At 37.3% G+C, this 17,265-nt stretch overlaps 1 protein-coding gene across 5 annotated transcripts; it reads left to right on the top strand.

Annotated features, from left to right (window-relative positions):
• Window positions 1-2,834: 2,834 nt before the first annotated feature.
• LOC131324189 (ankyrin repeat-containing protein At5g02620-like) lies at window positions 2,835-16,943 on the top strand. 5 transcript variants are annotated; one of them, XR_009199254.1, is made up of 5 exons: window positions 2,835-3,082; window positions 4,299-4,795; window positions 14,382-14,468; window positions 14,536-14,664; window positions 14,757-15,126. XR_009199254.1 is itself a non-coding variant. In XM_058356047.1 (4 exons), exons 2-4 carry the CDS (start codon window positions 4,511-4,513, stop codon window positions 16,830-16,832), a joined length of 426 nt encoding a protein of 141 aa, XP_058212030.1. In that variant the 5' UTR covers window positions 2,835-3,082; window positions 4,299-4,510; the 3' UTR covers window positions 16,833-16,943. The 5 variants fall into 5 exon arrangements, 3 of the variants coding, with proteins under 3 accessions (XP_058212030.1, XP_058212031.1, XP_058212029.1); XR_009199253.1 differs by having other exon boundaries at window positions 14,536-14,655; window positions 14,757-15,123; XM_058356047.1 differs by lacking the exons at window positions 14,382-14,468; window positions 14,536-14,664 and adding an exon at window positions 16,806-16,943 and having other exon boundaries at window positions 14,757-14,870.
• The last annotated feature ends 322 nt before the right edge of the window (window positions 16,944-17,265 follow it).

The following is a 17,265-nucleotide window of genomic DNA, read 5'->3' as shown; positions in this document are numbered from 1 at the left end:
TTCATATAATTGAGCTAAAAATAGATATTTTTATAGGTAATTCTATACATTGGACATTAGTTTGATAAACTGTCAACTAAAAAAAATAAAAATTTAGCAAAAAGTAGGACTTTTTGACATGACAACACAATCCGAAAATGACACGACCCGAACATGACACGAAAGATTTGATAAATTGAAAAATGTTGTGGGATTTTATAAATAAGATTTTGATATATAACACGAAAATGACACGAAATTACCTATTACCCACCCCTACACTCATGCATATTACACTTGCATTCCGAACTACTAAATTCTAGCACATTTGACATACGAACTCATTCTCCATTTTACATCACAACTCATGCCTTCATAAAGCATAAAGAATTATGGAAATAAAATACGGATCTCTACAAAGTAGAAAGAGAGAAACATGACTAACAAGTTCCCTTTGACATAGGAATCTGAAATTTATGGGTAACGAGAAGCTTTTCACTAGCAATCTTCGTTTTGATTTCATTGTATTGATTTTCAATTGCAAGACAAATTTTTTCTCTTACCTCACGGAAATTACCTGTGAAAACTGCCAAATATCTCTTGAGCGTTAAATGTGCACCTTCAACCCTTGAAACTCGACATCTTTATACCAACGAAAATGAGTTAACGTTGGACATTTTAGATTTTGAAGTAGTTCCCTACTTCTTTCTCGTTGGTTATCCCAGTGACCAACAAAATGTAAAATTATGGATTGGACAAGAGCATAAACCGCATCTTGTTTTACCTCACCAGTTTCATATAGTATTTAACTTGCTAACATTTACTTTGTCCAGCCATGTAGTCTAGCCGGATCAATAAAAAATAGCATTTGATGTTTTAATTTTCACATAACTGGAAAGAGGGGTATAGAAAATCCTGCCTTGCAGCCTTCCCTGTTTTTAGTAAATTATCCTATATTTTTTGGATACTGCCATATAGTGCCCAACAATTTTTTTTCCAATCACGTATTTATATGAGATTTCATACATTTTAATAATATGATCGTAAAAATGCATGGTAATAAGGGCATGAAACATTACTTGAGCTAGCCGGCCCCAATCTGGATTTGATTGGGCTGCAACGCTTTGGGGTGATGGCCACAAATGTTTTCTAGGTGATGTAAGCGCCATGACATCGTTTGTCAATCACGGTGGTGGATTGTGGGGCATCAAATTGAAAAGTAAGCAAAGGCCATGCCTCGAGTAAAGAAAGAAAGAAAATGTTGTCCATTTCAATTTTCACATGAAGGAAGAGACGGTCCTGGATTCTAAAATTGAAAACGTAGTTAGAAAAATCATGTGGTGTTTTTTGTCAATAAACTACCGCAATCAGGGAGCCAGAATCTCAACTTTAGGGTGGATTTGAATTGAAAAGTTAAAGTAATTTATTTTTTCGTCTTTATTTAAATTTTTTTTGTATTTGTTTATTTTGTGCCAAACTTTTTTAACTTATTGATTCATCTCGATGAGAGAAATTGAACAAGTAAAAAATTTTGATCGAAACTCCTAATTTTTGAATAAAAATAAAAACAAATCAATAAGTCAACTTTTTTTTGTCTTTTTTTAAAAATTATAAGTTCTAATCAAAATTTTTTACTTTTCTGATTCTTCTCGTCAAGATGAATTAATAAGTCACAAAAGTTTGACGCAAAACTAACAAATACGATTTTTTTAAATTTTTTTTTTGAAAGATGCGATTTTTTTAATAAAGACAAAATAAATCATTGTTTGACTTTTAAAGCCAAATTGGTTAACATGGGCCGGATTAAGAGGAGAAAAGAATACACAAAAATAAACTTCCACATATTGATTAAGTATATTAAAATAGAGTTTGAAATTTAATTAAGTATGTTAAAAAAGATTGTGACTATTAAAATGACAAATTTTGGAAAAAAGCACAAAGTGATTGTAAGAGTGTTATTCCACCTGGCAAGTGGCAAATAGAATGATAACGACTTGCTGAGTTGCTAACTATTAACCTAATCACGTAGTTCAAAAGGTCAATTTCAATTAAGTTAATAGTAACTGATGAACATTTTACTATAGGAAAATGTTAATTAGTATCAAAGGTACTGTTTTGGTTGGTATCGAAACTCCAACAGTGTATAATGAGATTGTACATTAACAAATTAAAATATGACATTATCACTACCCTTCATTATATATATTACACTTAAGTTTTGCTTTACCCACCAAAATGGGACTAAAGAGGTGGGATCTCACAGTCATCTTTTCCCATTAGTAGTAGAATATGATTTGTCTTGTACAAAAATAAACTTAAGATGCAAAACAACATAAAAAAAATGATTAAATCAATTAAACTCGGTAAATTTAAAGTGATTGTTTAAATCACATTTTCTTCACTTTTAATGAAAAATTACATGTAAAAGTTGCACTAAAAAGCTAGTAAAAAAATAGAGTGCAAAATCATGTCCCCTTTGCAATGGTGCCCCAGAGCAATTTTTAGATAGTACTGCGGCCCGTTCCGTAACGGGAAAAAAGTCTTTATTTTTTACGAAGGCAATTTTAAACTCAAAAATTATGAACTTATTGAAATCTAAAAATATGCAATATGGATCTTATTTGAAAGATCTTTTATACGATGCAAAAAAAATTGAAATTTTATTTTTCATTTACATTATTTTTTAGTTTGAAAATGTAAAATAAACTGTTTATTTTTTAAGAAGGTTTCTGGAACAGGACCTACGTATCACAGTGAGCATATCGCACTCTACCACCATTACATTTCAGAGATCGCTTACAACGGCGGTGGCGAAGGCGGCGTCGCGCCGGCGGTGAGGGAGATGTTGAAGGCGGGGACACGCCGTTGCACTTGGCGGCGAGGTATCGAGACCCGTGACGTGTTGTGAGTTTGTTGACGGCAGCAGATGGACGGCTGGATTATAGGCCGAATAAATCCGGAGAAACTCCTCTGTACTTGGTCGTCGATCGGGGTTCCGACGCGGCGGTGGTGTCTGAGATACTGAAGAATTGCAAATCGCCGGCTTACGGAGGACCCGGACGGAGAACGGCTTTGCACGCGGCTGTGATTGACAGCAGTAAAGGTTCGTGATGCCTACTCCCTCCACATGTTTGGAACTCAAAGAAAACAAAGGAAAATAAAATGGGAGGGAAATGTTCCTCACCCTCCTCTAAGGAGATATCTCTCTCAATTCAAGTTTGAATTTTATTAATCTTTCATCAATCTTATCCCTTTCCATTACCAAAAGTAATCTTTTCCAAATCTTTAGGATCCTTTTCCGAAACAATTAGGATCATTTTCTCATCAAGGAATTTGGCAAACAAAAGTGCTACACGCATAACGGTTGTGTAAAACACAACACACAACCATTCTCTAGCCATCCATGGTTGTAATGAATGGTCAGGATTCACTCAAACTCTTCCTCATAATAGTTAAACTTATCCATGGAATAGTTCTTTTAAAATCTAGACCGTCCAAATATATCTGGATGGTCAGAATTACGCACACAACCAACACAACGGTTGTGTAAGTAGCATTTTTGTTTTGCAAAATCAAAATCATTTCTCATCCTAAAAATATACTCCTATACTTTTAGTTGTGTGTATACATTAAAGCTTGTATTTGTGAAAGGGTAATTTTTGTCGACTCAGCCCGTTTTTTTTTTGGAATTTGGATTTAGATTCGTAAGTAATGAGTGTAGAGAGAATTAGAGTAATGATTAGAAATAAAAGTAATGCTTGGAGAGAGATAGAGATAAAAATGAGAGTAATAATTGGAGAGAAATAAAATAATTATTAAAATCTAAAATCCAAAATCCTTAATCGAATATTTTAGGATGAGAAATGAAGTGAAGACTAGGACTATGATCAAAACCTACGTTGTCCTACCGCTTAGGACCCTGATTTAATTTACATGTTTTTTTTTATGCCAAACAGTATATTCACGCAAAAAAAAAAATTGATCTTGATCGGATATCGACAGGTATCTCTTGGCCAGGTTCACTGAATCACTTATAAAGAGTAATACTAGTAGTAGTAGTAGTAAACAATAAAGATTATGATTGATGCAAAATCTTGTGCTTGGCGCAGAAGTTTTGATAGAGAGAAAATCTATAGAGAGAAATTTAGACATTTTTGGTACATTTGTTTCCTTTTCCCAACAATTGAATCAACTCTCTTATCTCCATCTCGCTATTTAATAATTACTAAGCAAACTTGTATACAATACAGAAAAGGAATTATTTTAAATCCATAATATTGCGAGTTTTAAGCAACCATTTCTCTGATCTTCTTTGTCAGATGCAATCTTAGATAAATTATTAGAATGGAAGCAAGATCTAATCAAGGACCGAGACACAAAGGGATGGACATCTCTTCACTTCGCTGCTCACAATGGGAACCTTGAAGCAGTTAAGAAGCTATTAGACAAGGATAAATACGTGGCATATACAAACAATGACGAAGGGAACACGGCTCTTCACATTGCTACCGCTACGGGAGATGTACTCGTAATGAAAGAGATTTTACAAAAGTTCCCAGATTGTTGGGAGATGGCAAATAGTAAAGGGCGAACCATTCTTCACATTGCCGCAGGTGTGGAGAGAGATGTGGCGACCAATTTTATCCTTAAAAAGCCATGGGTAAGCAGTCTTATTAATCGGAAAGACAATGAAGGTAACACGCCTCTCCATGTGCTTGCTTCCAAGGGTAAAGCTGGGCTTCACATGTACCCTGGAGCTGATATGCTTGCTCTCAACAACGAAACCATGACCCCTCTTGACATACTAAATCGGGAGGTAACGATGCCGCGCCATTACATCTTTAAGATTTTTTTTCAGTTTCTATATGTTTTTTGGCTTATAAGTTTTGGAGGTCAGAAGCGAACCTTTTGAATAAGGCCACCCTATATTTTTCATACAAAAGTGATCTACAAAGAGTCATTAAAAAAAAACCAATACAAAAGATTTACTATTACAAAATAGAAGCATATAATTATCCCAAAAAAAATGCAATTATTATAATACCTCAAAATCCATCATTTGAAAATTATTCTTCTCGCACTTTTTGCTGCAAACGCACTGATTAAGCCTCCATAGTCAAGCTGCTTCACCAACTCCTTCTTAATAGACAACATAGCCAATCCATTTAATCTTTCTTGAGACATGGTTGACCGAAGATAATTTTTGATCAATTTCAATTTTGAAAAGCTTCTTTTCCCCGATGCAACTGTAACCAGTATAGTCAACAATATTCTGTATGCAATCCATGCATTCGGGAAACAACCATCCAATGTCTTCAAGTAATTCAACACATCAATTGGCTTTCATTTATCTTTTGGCAAAACATTCTTCAAAACTTTTAATTCTGAAAATAAATCTCTCCCATCAATATCAGGAAACTCACCACTTTTCAAGAGATCCTCAAAATTGGCACAAGAGGACATCAAACAATTCAAACCCCACATAATATTATTATATTCATCACCATAAATAGAAAATTCTAAAAAATTTACCAATTAGGTCAACTTGTTAAGATAATAAAAAACTTACTTGGTAGAGGTGGAGAGTTGGAGATAGTAAAAGAGAGGCGCTAAGAAATTCCGTGTGCAAATATTTTCCGTCCACAGTCGTTGTTGTTGTCTTCCCTCCCCTTCGACTCCTCAAGCATGAAGCGTTTCTAGTTCCTACCGTATTTACTCCTTATGATCGGCTATATCTTCTTTTTCTTTTTTGATCTTTTTTGATTGGCTATATCTTCCTTGCTAGTTCCTGCCGACCCTTAAGTTATTTTCTTTTTCTTTTTTTTTAAATGCATTAGTGTTTCTAATGAATAATTTCACAATTTGAGCTTATTTTGTGGCTCCTAAATTTCAATTGGGTCTATTTTGTGTAAAGAAGTCAAGTGCAATTTTTTATGGACCATATATACATATATATATAGGAATCCTAAAAATTTGGGGGCCCTCGTTTTTAATTTTTTTCGGAGGCCCGAAGCGCTCGCTCCCCTCGCCTTGGCTATAAGCCGGCTCTAATCACCTCCTGAACGTGTTTTGTTTCAATATATGAATAGCATTAGTCAATTTTGATATCTAACTTTTCAAACCGACCACATAATAACAAAAAAGCTGGAAGACAGCACGGCTTAGGCACGACACGTTAGATCTTAAATAATTATGTTAAGGTAGTTTACAGACACCAAGTGAGTACAAACACTAAGTAGGTTAGGATCAAAGAGAATACAAGACACATGATATATTAAGAAGACACTGGCTTTCATTAACTTGAACTAACTTAACTTTTACAGAAGTGAAGCTCTCCTTTTATAGACAGAGTAAGGAGGCTTACACAGAGTTTACATAATTGGTGCCCGTCCATTTTTCTACTAGACAGTACATCACATAAGACTTTTGTTACAGGGCATTTATTACTATTACAAGACTTTGCTTTACCTACTTTACAGGCAAGACTAAGACTTTACTTTACAGAATTTCACCCCTCTCCGGAAAGAGGACAATACTATCACACTTTATATTACAGTACACACCAATAATATGATACAACAACAAACAGTAAACACTAATAATTTTTACCCTTATCACTCTGGATCATCTGAACTACTTTCTTCATCTCTGTCAGTCAAGTAATACTGTTCCAAAAGATAGCGGATATTTTGGCGCCATTCTTCCGGATAAGTATCATTGAATTTTCAATTTGCAGACTCATAATGGAGGAGAGATGAGGGGACGTCAGCAGGTGTTAATCCATTGAGTGAACACATTGTTTGAGTCATGACTAGATAATTTCCACTGTGGATCTCAATGCTAGGGGACTCTTGATATGCTGAAAGGAATATGGTGTGATACTCCTTTCTCCAAGTAATAGAACCATCAGGATTAGGAAGACATCTGTTGTTATGAGTTGTCCAAAAAGCAAATTGGAGGTCTTCGTCTGGACCTGTGGTGACTTGTCTGATCTTCTGTTGCCAGTAGGGTATGTTGCCAAAGAGCAGAAGAAATTTCAAAAAGAAATCTTCTGGAGGTTGAACTTGATTGAACGCCGCATGAGCCAGATAGACCAAGACTGCTGATTTATTAAAATAAACACTTATAGTATATACATCAACTAGATACCATAAGAGGAGAAAAGCTTCTTTTTTGAAATAAAAGACATTATGGTAGGACACTTCAAACTGGGTGAGAAATGGATAAACAGGATGGAAGGGTAGACCTTTTGTGGGACCTTCATCAAGACCATACTTGAAAATACAGAGATGTTGAAGGTTTTGACACATTTGGACACATATAGAAAGAAGGGTTAACTCTAAAATATGACAATGAAGGTGGACTGGGAGATTGACTGGGTGGAAACAGAAAATCATGGGAAAACAACCAGGAACAAAGGAATGTGGTCTTATTTTTGAAAACTGGTTGATTTCTCTTTTGAGCCTTGACAAAAAATCAGGGAGGACATTTGTTTTTCCTTTTATATGAACAGCATCAAAACTCCAATTGGAAAACCAATTTGCCCATCTGAGTAACTGTGCCTTTGGAAGGTGCTTCTGTTTGAACTTGAGCATACTGGGGAAACTCATCATATCAGTCTCAATTAGAAAATGATGACCAATTAGATGAAATTCAAACTTCTCAATGCTCCTTTTGATTGCCAGAATTTCTTTGTAAGTAGAGTGGTAATGAAGTTCTGCTGGAGAGAATGCACCACTCTTGTATCCACAAATTCTGCGGTTTTGATCTGTATTTTCTTCCAAAAGAACTGCTCCCCAATATAGATCAGAGGCATCTGTCTGAAGGACTCTCTTTCCATCTGAAGGTATGGTTACTGGAGGAAGAGTTTTGGTTAGGGTTTTGAGGTCTTTTACAGCTTTGGTACAAAGGGTTGACCAAGAAGGAGGGGTTTTCTTTAGTAGAGTTGAGAGAGGAGTTCGGTATTGGGCCAGGTTGGGAATAAAATCAGCCATATAGTTAATAATTCCAAGAAACCGTTGGACTTGTTTGACTGTGAGATTTTCATCTGAAAAATGATCAAGTTGGGAGGCTATATGAGGCTGGAGGGTATATTGACCTTTAGAGATATGCATCCCTAAAAAATCAATTTCTGTTTGGGCAAGAAACATCTTTTTCTCTGAAAGCATGATACCATGGGTTTGGACTAGGGAATGGAAAATTTGTAGTAGGACAACATGAGACTCAATATCTGGAGAAAAAAGTATGATATCATCTATATAGACAAGGGCTGAGGATAGTATAGGAGCGAATACCCGAATAATGGCCTTTTGAAATAGGGATGGAGCTGTTTTCAATCCAAAAGGCATGACTGACCACTGGAAGTGGTGGTTTGGAATGCAAAAACCAGTTTTGGGATGATCATCTGGATGGATGCCCAGCTGCCAAAAACCTGCTTTCAAGTCAAACTTTGAGAAAATTTGAGCTTTAGGCAAGTTTGCAAAAAGAACACTTCTTCGAGGAATAGGGAATTTGTTATCCTGCAAAAAATGATTAAGAGGCTGGTAGTTGATAACCAGGCGAAGCTTTCCTCTTATCTGCTCTGTTCTTTTGTTGACATAAAATGCTTCACATGCCCTCTGAGAGGTTGTGGGCTCAATCAAACCTTCTGATTGAAGTTGCTGGAGTTCTTGAAGAGCAAGCTGGTAGTGTTCTAGATTCATTCCATGATGGATAGCTTTGGTGGGGTTGATGTCTTCATTTTTCTTAAAGGGAAGAGAAATGAAGAAATCTGAATTTTTCCAAAGTGGATTAGAGCATTTGGTGAGGAACTGGAAATGGGATTCAGCACAAGAAGTTTGGATTATGGCTTCTTTGATGGTGGAGAAGTTTTCTATGGAAAAGAGATTTGGTTGGGTGGTCCAGGGTAACAAGTAGTTTTTGTATTTCAAATCTTTTTTGAGCCAGGAAACTTTGCTGAGATTTTGGAGAATATCAAAGCCTAACAATAAATCTTTTCTTGGGAGATCAGAACCATAGACTTGGTGTTTTATGGTGTATCCTGGGAAAAGTTGGATGTATCCTGGGAAAAGTTGGATGATAATAGGCTTGCTGTTCAGGGTGATAACAAAAGTTTCTCCATTAGCTGCTGTAAAGGGCCTGAAACAAGACTGCCAGTAAGACCTATAAAGGATTGCTGGATTGAGAATGGAAGCTGCTGCACCAATATCAAAGAAAGCGATGACTGGTATGGGTTTCTCATATTTTCCAAGCAAGATTTTGACCTTAGCTAAAGGCTGAGCCAGCATGATGTTGAAAAACCTAATTGTTTGGACTTCATAGGGGAATGAGTCAGGATCATCAGAAGAGTCACCTGATTCTGAGGAATCGTCTGAATCATCAAAGGTAAATGCAAGGACTGCTTCATCTATTGCTTCATCGTCGATGGAAAATAGTGATTCTACATCAGCATCTTCAAGATCATCATCAATGAGAGCCAAAGAGTTCACCATTTTGTCTCTTGCTGCTTTATTTGGACACTGTTTTGCATAGTGCCCCTTCTTTCCGCATATGTAGTAGCGATCAGACTTTCGCTGCCCTCTGAACTTTTTCTTCTTGAAAAATTTTCACTTCTTCCGGCGTGAGAACCTGCCAGATTTTGGAAACTTTGAAAACTTGCCAAGAGATTGAAACTTCCATTTCTGAAAGTGTTTAGACTTCCGGTGTGAAGGACGACAAGTGCACTTCTTGTCTTTGCACTTTATAGATAGGTCAGGACGATCACATGCTTTACCAAGAAGTTTTTCCTGTTCTTCAAGAGTTCTGAGGAATTTCTGGTGATTGCACAATTTTTCCAAGGCAATCAAAGAGTGCTGGTAAATACCACCAAGAGATGTTGCATTCAGCGTCAATCCTTTTGTCTGAAGTAACCTTGTCGTCTCATTTTCCAATGGTTCAGGAAGGGAATTGAGAAAGGCTTGCTTGAGATTGACATCATCCATGCCGTTGAGAAGATAAAATCTCTGAGACATGCGGTCATAATGAATCTCGAGATCTTTCCTTTTGAATGAACAGCACTTCATGCTGAGATATTCTTCTCGAACAAACTCTTTTGTGTTATTGTGGTCACCAAGAAACTCAGTATGCAAGACTGAGATAAATTGATCAAGGGTTGGCAATTGTTTAAGTTGTAGCTGTCGGTTCTCACCCAGAGCTAAATACCATTGACAGAGACGGCCAAGGAATTTCGCTGTACACTTAGTAATGACATCACTAAGTATAGCATTAGGAGAGAGCATAGCAGCTGTGCACCAAGCATGAATTTCATAAAGTTTATCCAACCATTTTGACGGGGGAATGGTGTCAAAAGAGAAACCTTGAGTATGGATGTTGGAATGTGAGAAGGAATCAAAGGTTGGATTTTGAGGGGGTGTATCAAACTCAGGACCTTCTTTAATGATGGGATCTTCAATATTTTCCTCTGGGTTTTCAGGGTTCATCATGAAAACATGAGGAATGGGCATCGAGTCAATGGATTCAGTATCTGATTCAGACTCAATGGTTGGTTCAGGAGATGGGGCTTCTGGTATAGTGGCTAAGGTATGTAGGAGAGTGGAGATTGGATTTTTGGAAGGGTTAGGAATTGGCTGAACCATTAACTGGGGTGACTTTGAGTTTGGGTCAGATGGTTTGGAGGGAGTAGAGGTAGTTGGAGTAGATGTAGATGTAGATGGTGGAGACGGACTTTATGGAGGCTGGACAGGTTTTATCTGGGGCTTTGGGAAATGAAATTTTGGTGGAGATGGTCTTTTTGGTGGAGGGAGAAAAGCTGATGAGCTCCCAAAAATATTGAATTCACCAAATCTTGAAGAGGGAGTTATAGGTAAGGGTTGAGACATTTGAGGATACCCAAACAAATTTTCTTGAGAGTAAGAAGGGAACATGTCAAATGGGCTTTTTTGCTGAGAATACTGCTGAGCTTGAAGTGAGTGAAGCTGGTTTTTGAGGTGCTTCATTTCAACATTCTTTTGAGAAAAAACTGCTGAAAATGTTTGGTTGGCATATGCCATCTGGAGAAATTCCTGGTGAACATTTTGAATTTCCTGCTGCAGATCTCTAATAAGAAGTTCCAAAGTTGATAACTTCTTATGGACAACATTCTCCAAATTTTGTTGGAAGTTAGCAATTCTTTGAAGAATTTTGTTCTGAGCAAGAGAATTTGCTGACTGCCAATTTATCGCTGCTTCTGCTACTGACACGGCTTTGGTACTACCATCAGGGAGAATGGTAGTAGAGTCTGGAATCTTATGCCGATGAGTCGTCCTTTCTTGGGAATTATGAAATTCCAAAGGAGGAAAATCTACTTCAGTCCAGAAAGGAGATGAGGTGAACATAAAACATCCACTCGGTTGAACAGAAGAACCATCATCAGAGGGAGGTTGAGGAGGAGGTGGAGATTTACACGGAATGGGAGGTGATGAAGGACATATAGAACATGGACATGGATCTTCAAAATCCTCGTCATCTTCTAGGAGACTGTCTTCTAGACAATCATCACAGTCACAGGCATCAAAATAACAATGACCTGTTTCTGGATTTTTGAAATAGAAGACTGGAAGGCCACTGAGATCAAAATATTTAATTGGAGGGTCAGGCCTAGAACCATCCACAAACATGTTAATTCTTGAGGGAAAAATAACAGGATGGGTTGAAGATGAGGCAGAGGTTTCTTTTTGAAAAGTGATTTCCACAGTACCATCAGGTTTGGTGATGAAAGTTGGGTTGGATGTTTGGATAGGTATGAGCCTGTTTTGATTTTTCTCATAAGCTGTAACCCAAGATTCTGGGAGAAGCTTGAGAAGCTCAGGACGAGAAATTTGTCGAGGTACATGGACACAAGAAGTTTGGTGAGGTGCATTTATAGTGAGGAAAAGGGCTTTATCTGTGGAGGATGGTAAGGACATGTCAAAGGCATGGTTTTGAAGACGGTAGGCCATTTGGTAGTGAAGGGTTGCTGCATATGTGGTGAAAATTTGGGAGGCACCACCAATTTGAACTTGGACCTTCAAGGCGGATAGCAGATGAGGATATGCTAATGGCATGTTGAAATTGGGATAGAAGGTAAAAATCACAGTTCCAGCATTTAGAGTGGTTTGGACTGTAGCGATGCATGCGTGCTGATACTGTAGAAACCTGGTATCGACCAGAGCAAGTCTGGAAGTAACAGGTAAACCTTTTCTACCATGGAAAGTGACAGCCAGACGGATTGCTCCAAAGTGAAGATGGGTAAATCCTTGTTGTTGCCAAAGGCGAGGCAAATTAATCAACCGGGATTTCCAAAGGTAAAAGTTGTTCAGCTTCTGTAGCTGCTATGAAGCATTGGTCAAATTTAGAGGCTTGAACATATTCTTTTACGGACGTTGGGCGTTTTGTGGTGAAAAGTTGGGTGACGGTCTTTTTTACAGAAGTTTGTGGTCTGACAAAAGTATTATAGGGATTTAAGAAAGGGAGATCAGTAAGAGGGACTTTACTATCATTAGGAAGGTATTCAAACTCATACAAATATTCAAGATTAGAAGAAGAAGATGAGAAATTTCTACTGGTAGAGGAACATGAAGGGACTAAAGATGACGTAGTAGAAGAGTGGGTGGTAAACAGATGATTCATTTTTAAGTAGAAATCTGGGTTCTCCTTTTCCTTAGTACAGTAAACCTTTTCTTTTTCAACGTAAAGGACTTCAACCAATTTTTTGATTAATAAAATTTTGTATATCAGGGTAGATAAACCGAGACACACTGCTCAACAGCCAAAAGTCTCAAGGTACTTTAACCCACTGATACAAAATTCTTTTAACCAAAATAGTTGATGAAGTTTCTGATGTGGAGGATCCTTAAAAGGCAATCACAGAGCATACACTTCAAGTTTTTCTTTTAGAAAAGATTTGAAGTAGTTTTGGAAAAGAAGTTCCCATAAGAGGGTTTAAGCTAGAATAGAAGACATGGCTCTGATACCAAGTTTACAGACACCAAGCGGGTACAAACACTAAGTAGGTTAGGATCAAAGAGAATACAAGACACAGGATATATTAAGAAGATATTGGCTTTCATTAACTTGAACTAACTTAACTTTTACAGAAGTGAAGCTCTTCTTTTATAGACGAAGTAAGGAGGCTTACACAGAGTTTACATAATTGGTGCCCGTCCATTTTTCTACTAGACAGTACATCACCTAAGACTTTTGTTACAGGGCATTTATTACTATTACAAGACTTTGCTTTACCTACTTTACAGGCAAGACTAAGACTTTACTTTACAGACTTTATATTATAGCATCCCATTGGTGATATATTTAATCAAACTCAAACGCATTTTCTGCCAAGCAGGAGTTCAATATGTAGTTGGACAATTGTGGTGAATGTGCCACATCCAAAAACTCAAGCATTTGCCCCTGCATCATCAGTCTTTAAGGATTTACACTTTGTATCCACGAGACCTCATAGGAAAATTTAAATAATAGTTTGTGAGATTAATCTCGCAGTTGAGTATATACTAGCACTAATGTTTGGATTTACCTGCAAACAGCGAATACAATTGGCGAAAATTCTAAGCACTTATCAGTGTTGTTCCTCTCCACCACCACAAGAAAGTATACTATGTGCAATCCAACCAGAGTAATTGCTTTAACAACCAAACAGGGAAAAGAGTTTTAGTGTATTTGCCACTTTTAGTGACCGGATGTTACGCTGTTGCAAATTAGGTTTTCTGAAAGGTAGTATATATTGGCAACGGGTACATTACCCATTCTGATAGGAAAAGAAATACAGTCCCCGTGATGGTATGGTGGGGGCTGTGGCGCAAAACAAGCGCTAATGGCAACAGGACGGGGCCAGTGGCAAATACAGAAATTAATTTCTAGGTAGGGTGGCGCGATTTGGAATTCTCCTCATTGTCGTTCATAATTCTAAAGCTCATAGGGAAACCAATTATTGCACCAAATCATGGCCTTGGTAATTGGGTTTGGAACTTGATCATTTATTTTTAAGTAGAGTAATTTCCCCCCTATGAAGCTCCGTAATTTCTGAATTTCGCCATGATAGAGTATACAAACTCTCTGATTAATATAAATAAAAAAAATGGTTACATATGCTGGAATCGAACGGGCTCATTTCGGAATTGCAGAGTTCGTGTCTTTTTCTTGTCTAACTTTTAGTAGAAGAATATTTCACAGGAAATGCCTGACACTGCTGTTGCAGGGCCAAGTTGTCCTTAATTAATTCTTCAGAGAATAAACGTGACCATGGCTCAGTACCTCATAATAGTGGTCAAACACACTTTTCCCAAATTAGACGTGAAGATTTTCTTTTCTTTGGGAATTAATTAATAAATTATGTCGAATTCTAAATCTTCTTCATTTGACCATTTTAGATAGCTGGAAAAGGTGGGAGCCTTGATAAGATGAGTGTCTACACACAAACACGAAGGAAAGATGACCATGACGTTGAAAAGACAAGGGTATGTATTTAAGTGTCTATTTTCCATATTCAAGTACTTATTGCGTACTTATGTATTTCCAATATAGGAGGAGTATATGGCTGAAATGGAGCAACGAATTGAGTCTCTCCTAACCCAATGACTCACTGCACAGTTTGATCAGCTACAATCTAAAATGTTCCAGTACATGGAATCCAGGGGCTTAGAGGTTAGACAGGTTAACTAGACTGTGCAGAACACACCATGTAATTGCATTTATCGAAATTGGGATGTATGCATATGCTTACAAATTGCTCATTCACTTTGTAGGTTCCAGATGCAGTAAGTGAACATCGAACTGTACGAGAGTCTATCGAAGATGACACCTCGCCGATGGAGAGTAGTCATCGACCACCAACACGTTCTCCAGGACCTGACGAGCAGGTATCTTCTATGATTTTGTCATGAATCCTCCTTCAATTCATGCTCCAAACCCAGTCTAAGAAATGAAGATAAGTGGCTTTTTCGAAATTTGGCACAACAACTGCTATAGCTTTGTGGTAAATGCTGAATTTCACTAGCACTAGCACATGCAGGAAATTAAATGTTTTTTCTGTTGTTACCTAGCTAGAACATAGAATTAGCTATACAGTGAGTATGGTATGTGGTGGCATCTTAAGGACCAATAATGATAATTTCGGAATTTTTTTTATTCAAGGTATCATGTGTGTATGCAGCATGCTTCTGTAGTTCCTTGTGTTGTGCTTTGTTTTAAACCTATGTTACATGGAATGCGGATTGTATTGGTGCGAAGAACGACAACTGGAATGTGGTATGCCAAATGTTTTCATTAATTGTGGTACTCTAGGGGTATGCTTCTATAGATGACGAATTAGAACATACTCTTCAAAGCAGTAAACATATATATATCGACATTGACAATGGATGGAGGGCTAAGAGACCATTTGAATATGTAGCCAACACTGAGAGGCTGTTTTCTGTTGTTGATTTCTTTCTTTCTCTGGTTCAACTACTGCTTTCTTCTGATTGCAGCGAGACAATAATTGAATGATGAACAAATTAGTATTGAACTTCCTGCAAATCTGTTTTTGAGCTTTGGAGATTAATTTGGATGAGCTGTGGAGATTCATGAACCAGTGGGACTGAACTGCTCCTAATGGGACTGAATTGCTAAGGTTTTGGTTACTAATGGGGCGGAGCTGAAGGAGGTTTTGAATGTCAATGTCTTGCGACTCAATTTTGGTGGGATTAGTGGAGGAGTTTTTGCTAGTCTACTGAGCTTGCAGCCTTTTGGAGGGCTAAGAGATGTCATTGTTGGTTGCTGGATGAAATTGTTTGTTAGGCTCTCCAATGATATTGTCCATTCTCTGTCACATGCTCCATTTGAAGTCAAGCAAGTGCTGCCTAGCCCTAGTGCATTTGCTACTGATTAGTATTTTGGGGAAGTGCCATGTGCCTCATTTTTGTAGAAAGAAGTGGACGGGATGGTATAGGGCTCATTCAATTTTCCCGTTGGATGTATTTTTATTTTCTTTTGTTTTCTTTCCCTGGCCTTATACTATGCTTCACACTCTGTGGCTAGTATTTGGTCTCGTCTCAATGTACCCTTTGTCGAGTTTTTAATAAAAATCTTGTTGCCTATAAAAAAAAACATATATATATCTAGTAAAAAAATAATTAGAGAGGAAATCCAATGGAGTCAGATAATTCATATACGATGTAATGCTCTCTCCTATCTTGGTTCGTGTTTGTGTGTGTTTTTGTTTGAGGTCCCGGAAAAGCACTACAAAACTATCGAAACCAGTTGATTTGCAGTGGCTGGTAGGAACGCTAGATCAAGAAGGAAGTGTGTTGTCTATGTATCTCGTACGATGGTGCTTGCTGACCCTGGAGGAACATCTCAACTGTGAACAAATTACAATTGCCATTTAAAATCAGGATCCATAAGGGCATCGTACCAACCTTCATTATGCATGATGCTGACCTTATCTTCAATGAGCTGAAAAACCTCCTACTTCCTAAACCGGAAGAATTCTAGTCCTCGCAAAACCGGAAAGAAAACTCAGTTCCCAAGTCGAGATTTTTTTGCAGATTCTTCTTCAAGCTATTATCATACATACACAAATGATGTGTAGCCTCTATTTTAAATGGGTATAATTAAGTAGTTAACTGCGTAGTAATCTTTTGCCCTTAAGTATTAAGTAGCCGAAAACACATGAGAAGCAATATCAAAGGTAAAATGAATAGATCAAAATAAAAGAAACTTGTGATCGATGTATATTGACACTCTGATTTTATTGTTTCATTTAATTATTGCTTCTATAACTTGAATTATGGTTTTATATGTTGACTTTTCAGGTTATCGATCAAGAAAGAGATGGATGATTGAGTGTGTTTTTTGGAATTTGATAAGCAACTCACACCATTTGGAAACCACCATATTTCCAGTAAGCCCTTATGAAATCAAGGATGCCAATTAATTTTGTTTGGGTTTGTGATAGGCGCATAAATGTTCACATTAGCGCCCCCTATCTTTGTTAAATCCTATTTATATTATTATTTGAAACTTAATGCTTAATTTGTGTATTATAGATATTTGAAAGTTTTGGTGCAAAAAGCGTGAAATTAAAATATTATACGGTGATTGAAGCTGATCCGATTGAAGGTCATATGGAGTCAAAGGGTTCACTGCGCATGTGAAAGGATTCTTGTGTTGTAGCCCATGGGCATTACTGATTCCATTGTGTGTAGGGCTGCAAACAAGCCGAGCCGAGCCGAGTTTTAGAGTGTTTGAGCTCGGCTCGCCAAAAATTTAGTT

Source organism: Rhododendron vialii, chromosome 4a, assembly GCF_030253575.1.
Source record: "Rhododendron vialii isolate Sample 1 chromosome 4a, ASM3025357v1".
NCBI lineage: Eukaryota > Viridiplantae > Streptophyta > Magnoliopsida > Ericales > Ericaceae > Rhododendron > Rhododendron vialii.
The sequence above is the reverse complement of the archived record's forward strand: the minus strand, read 5'-3'. Positions and strand labels throughout refer to the sequence as shown.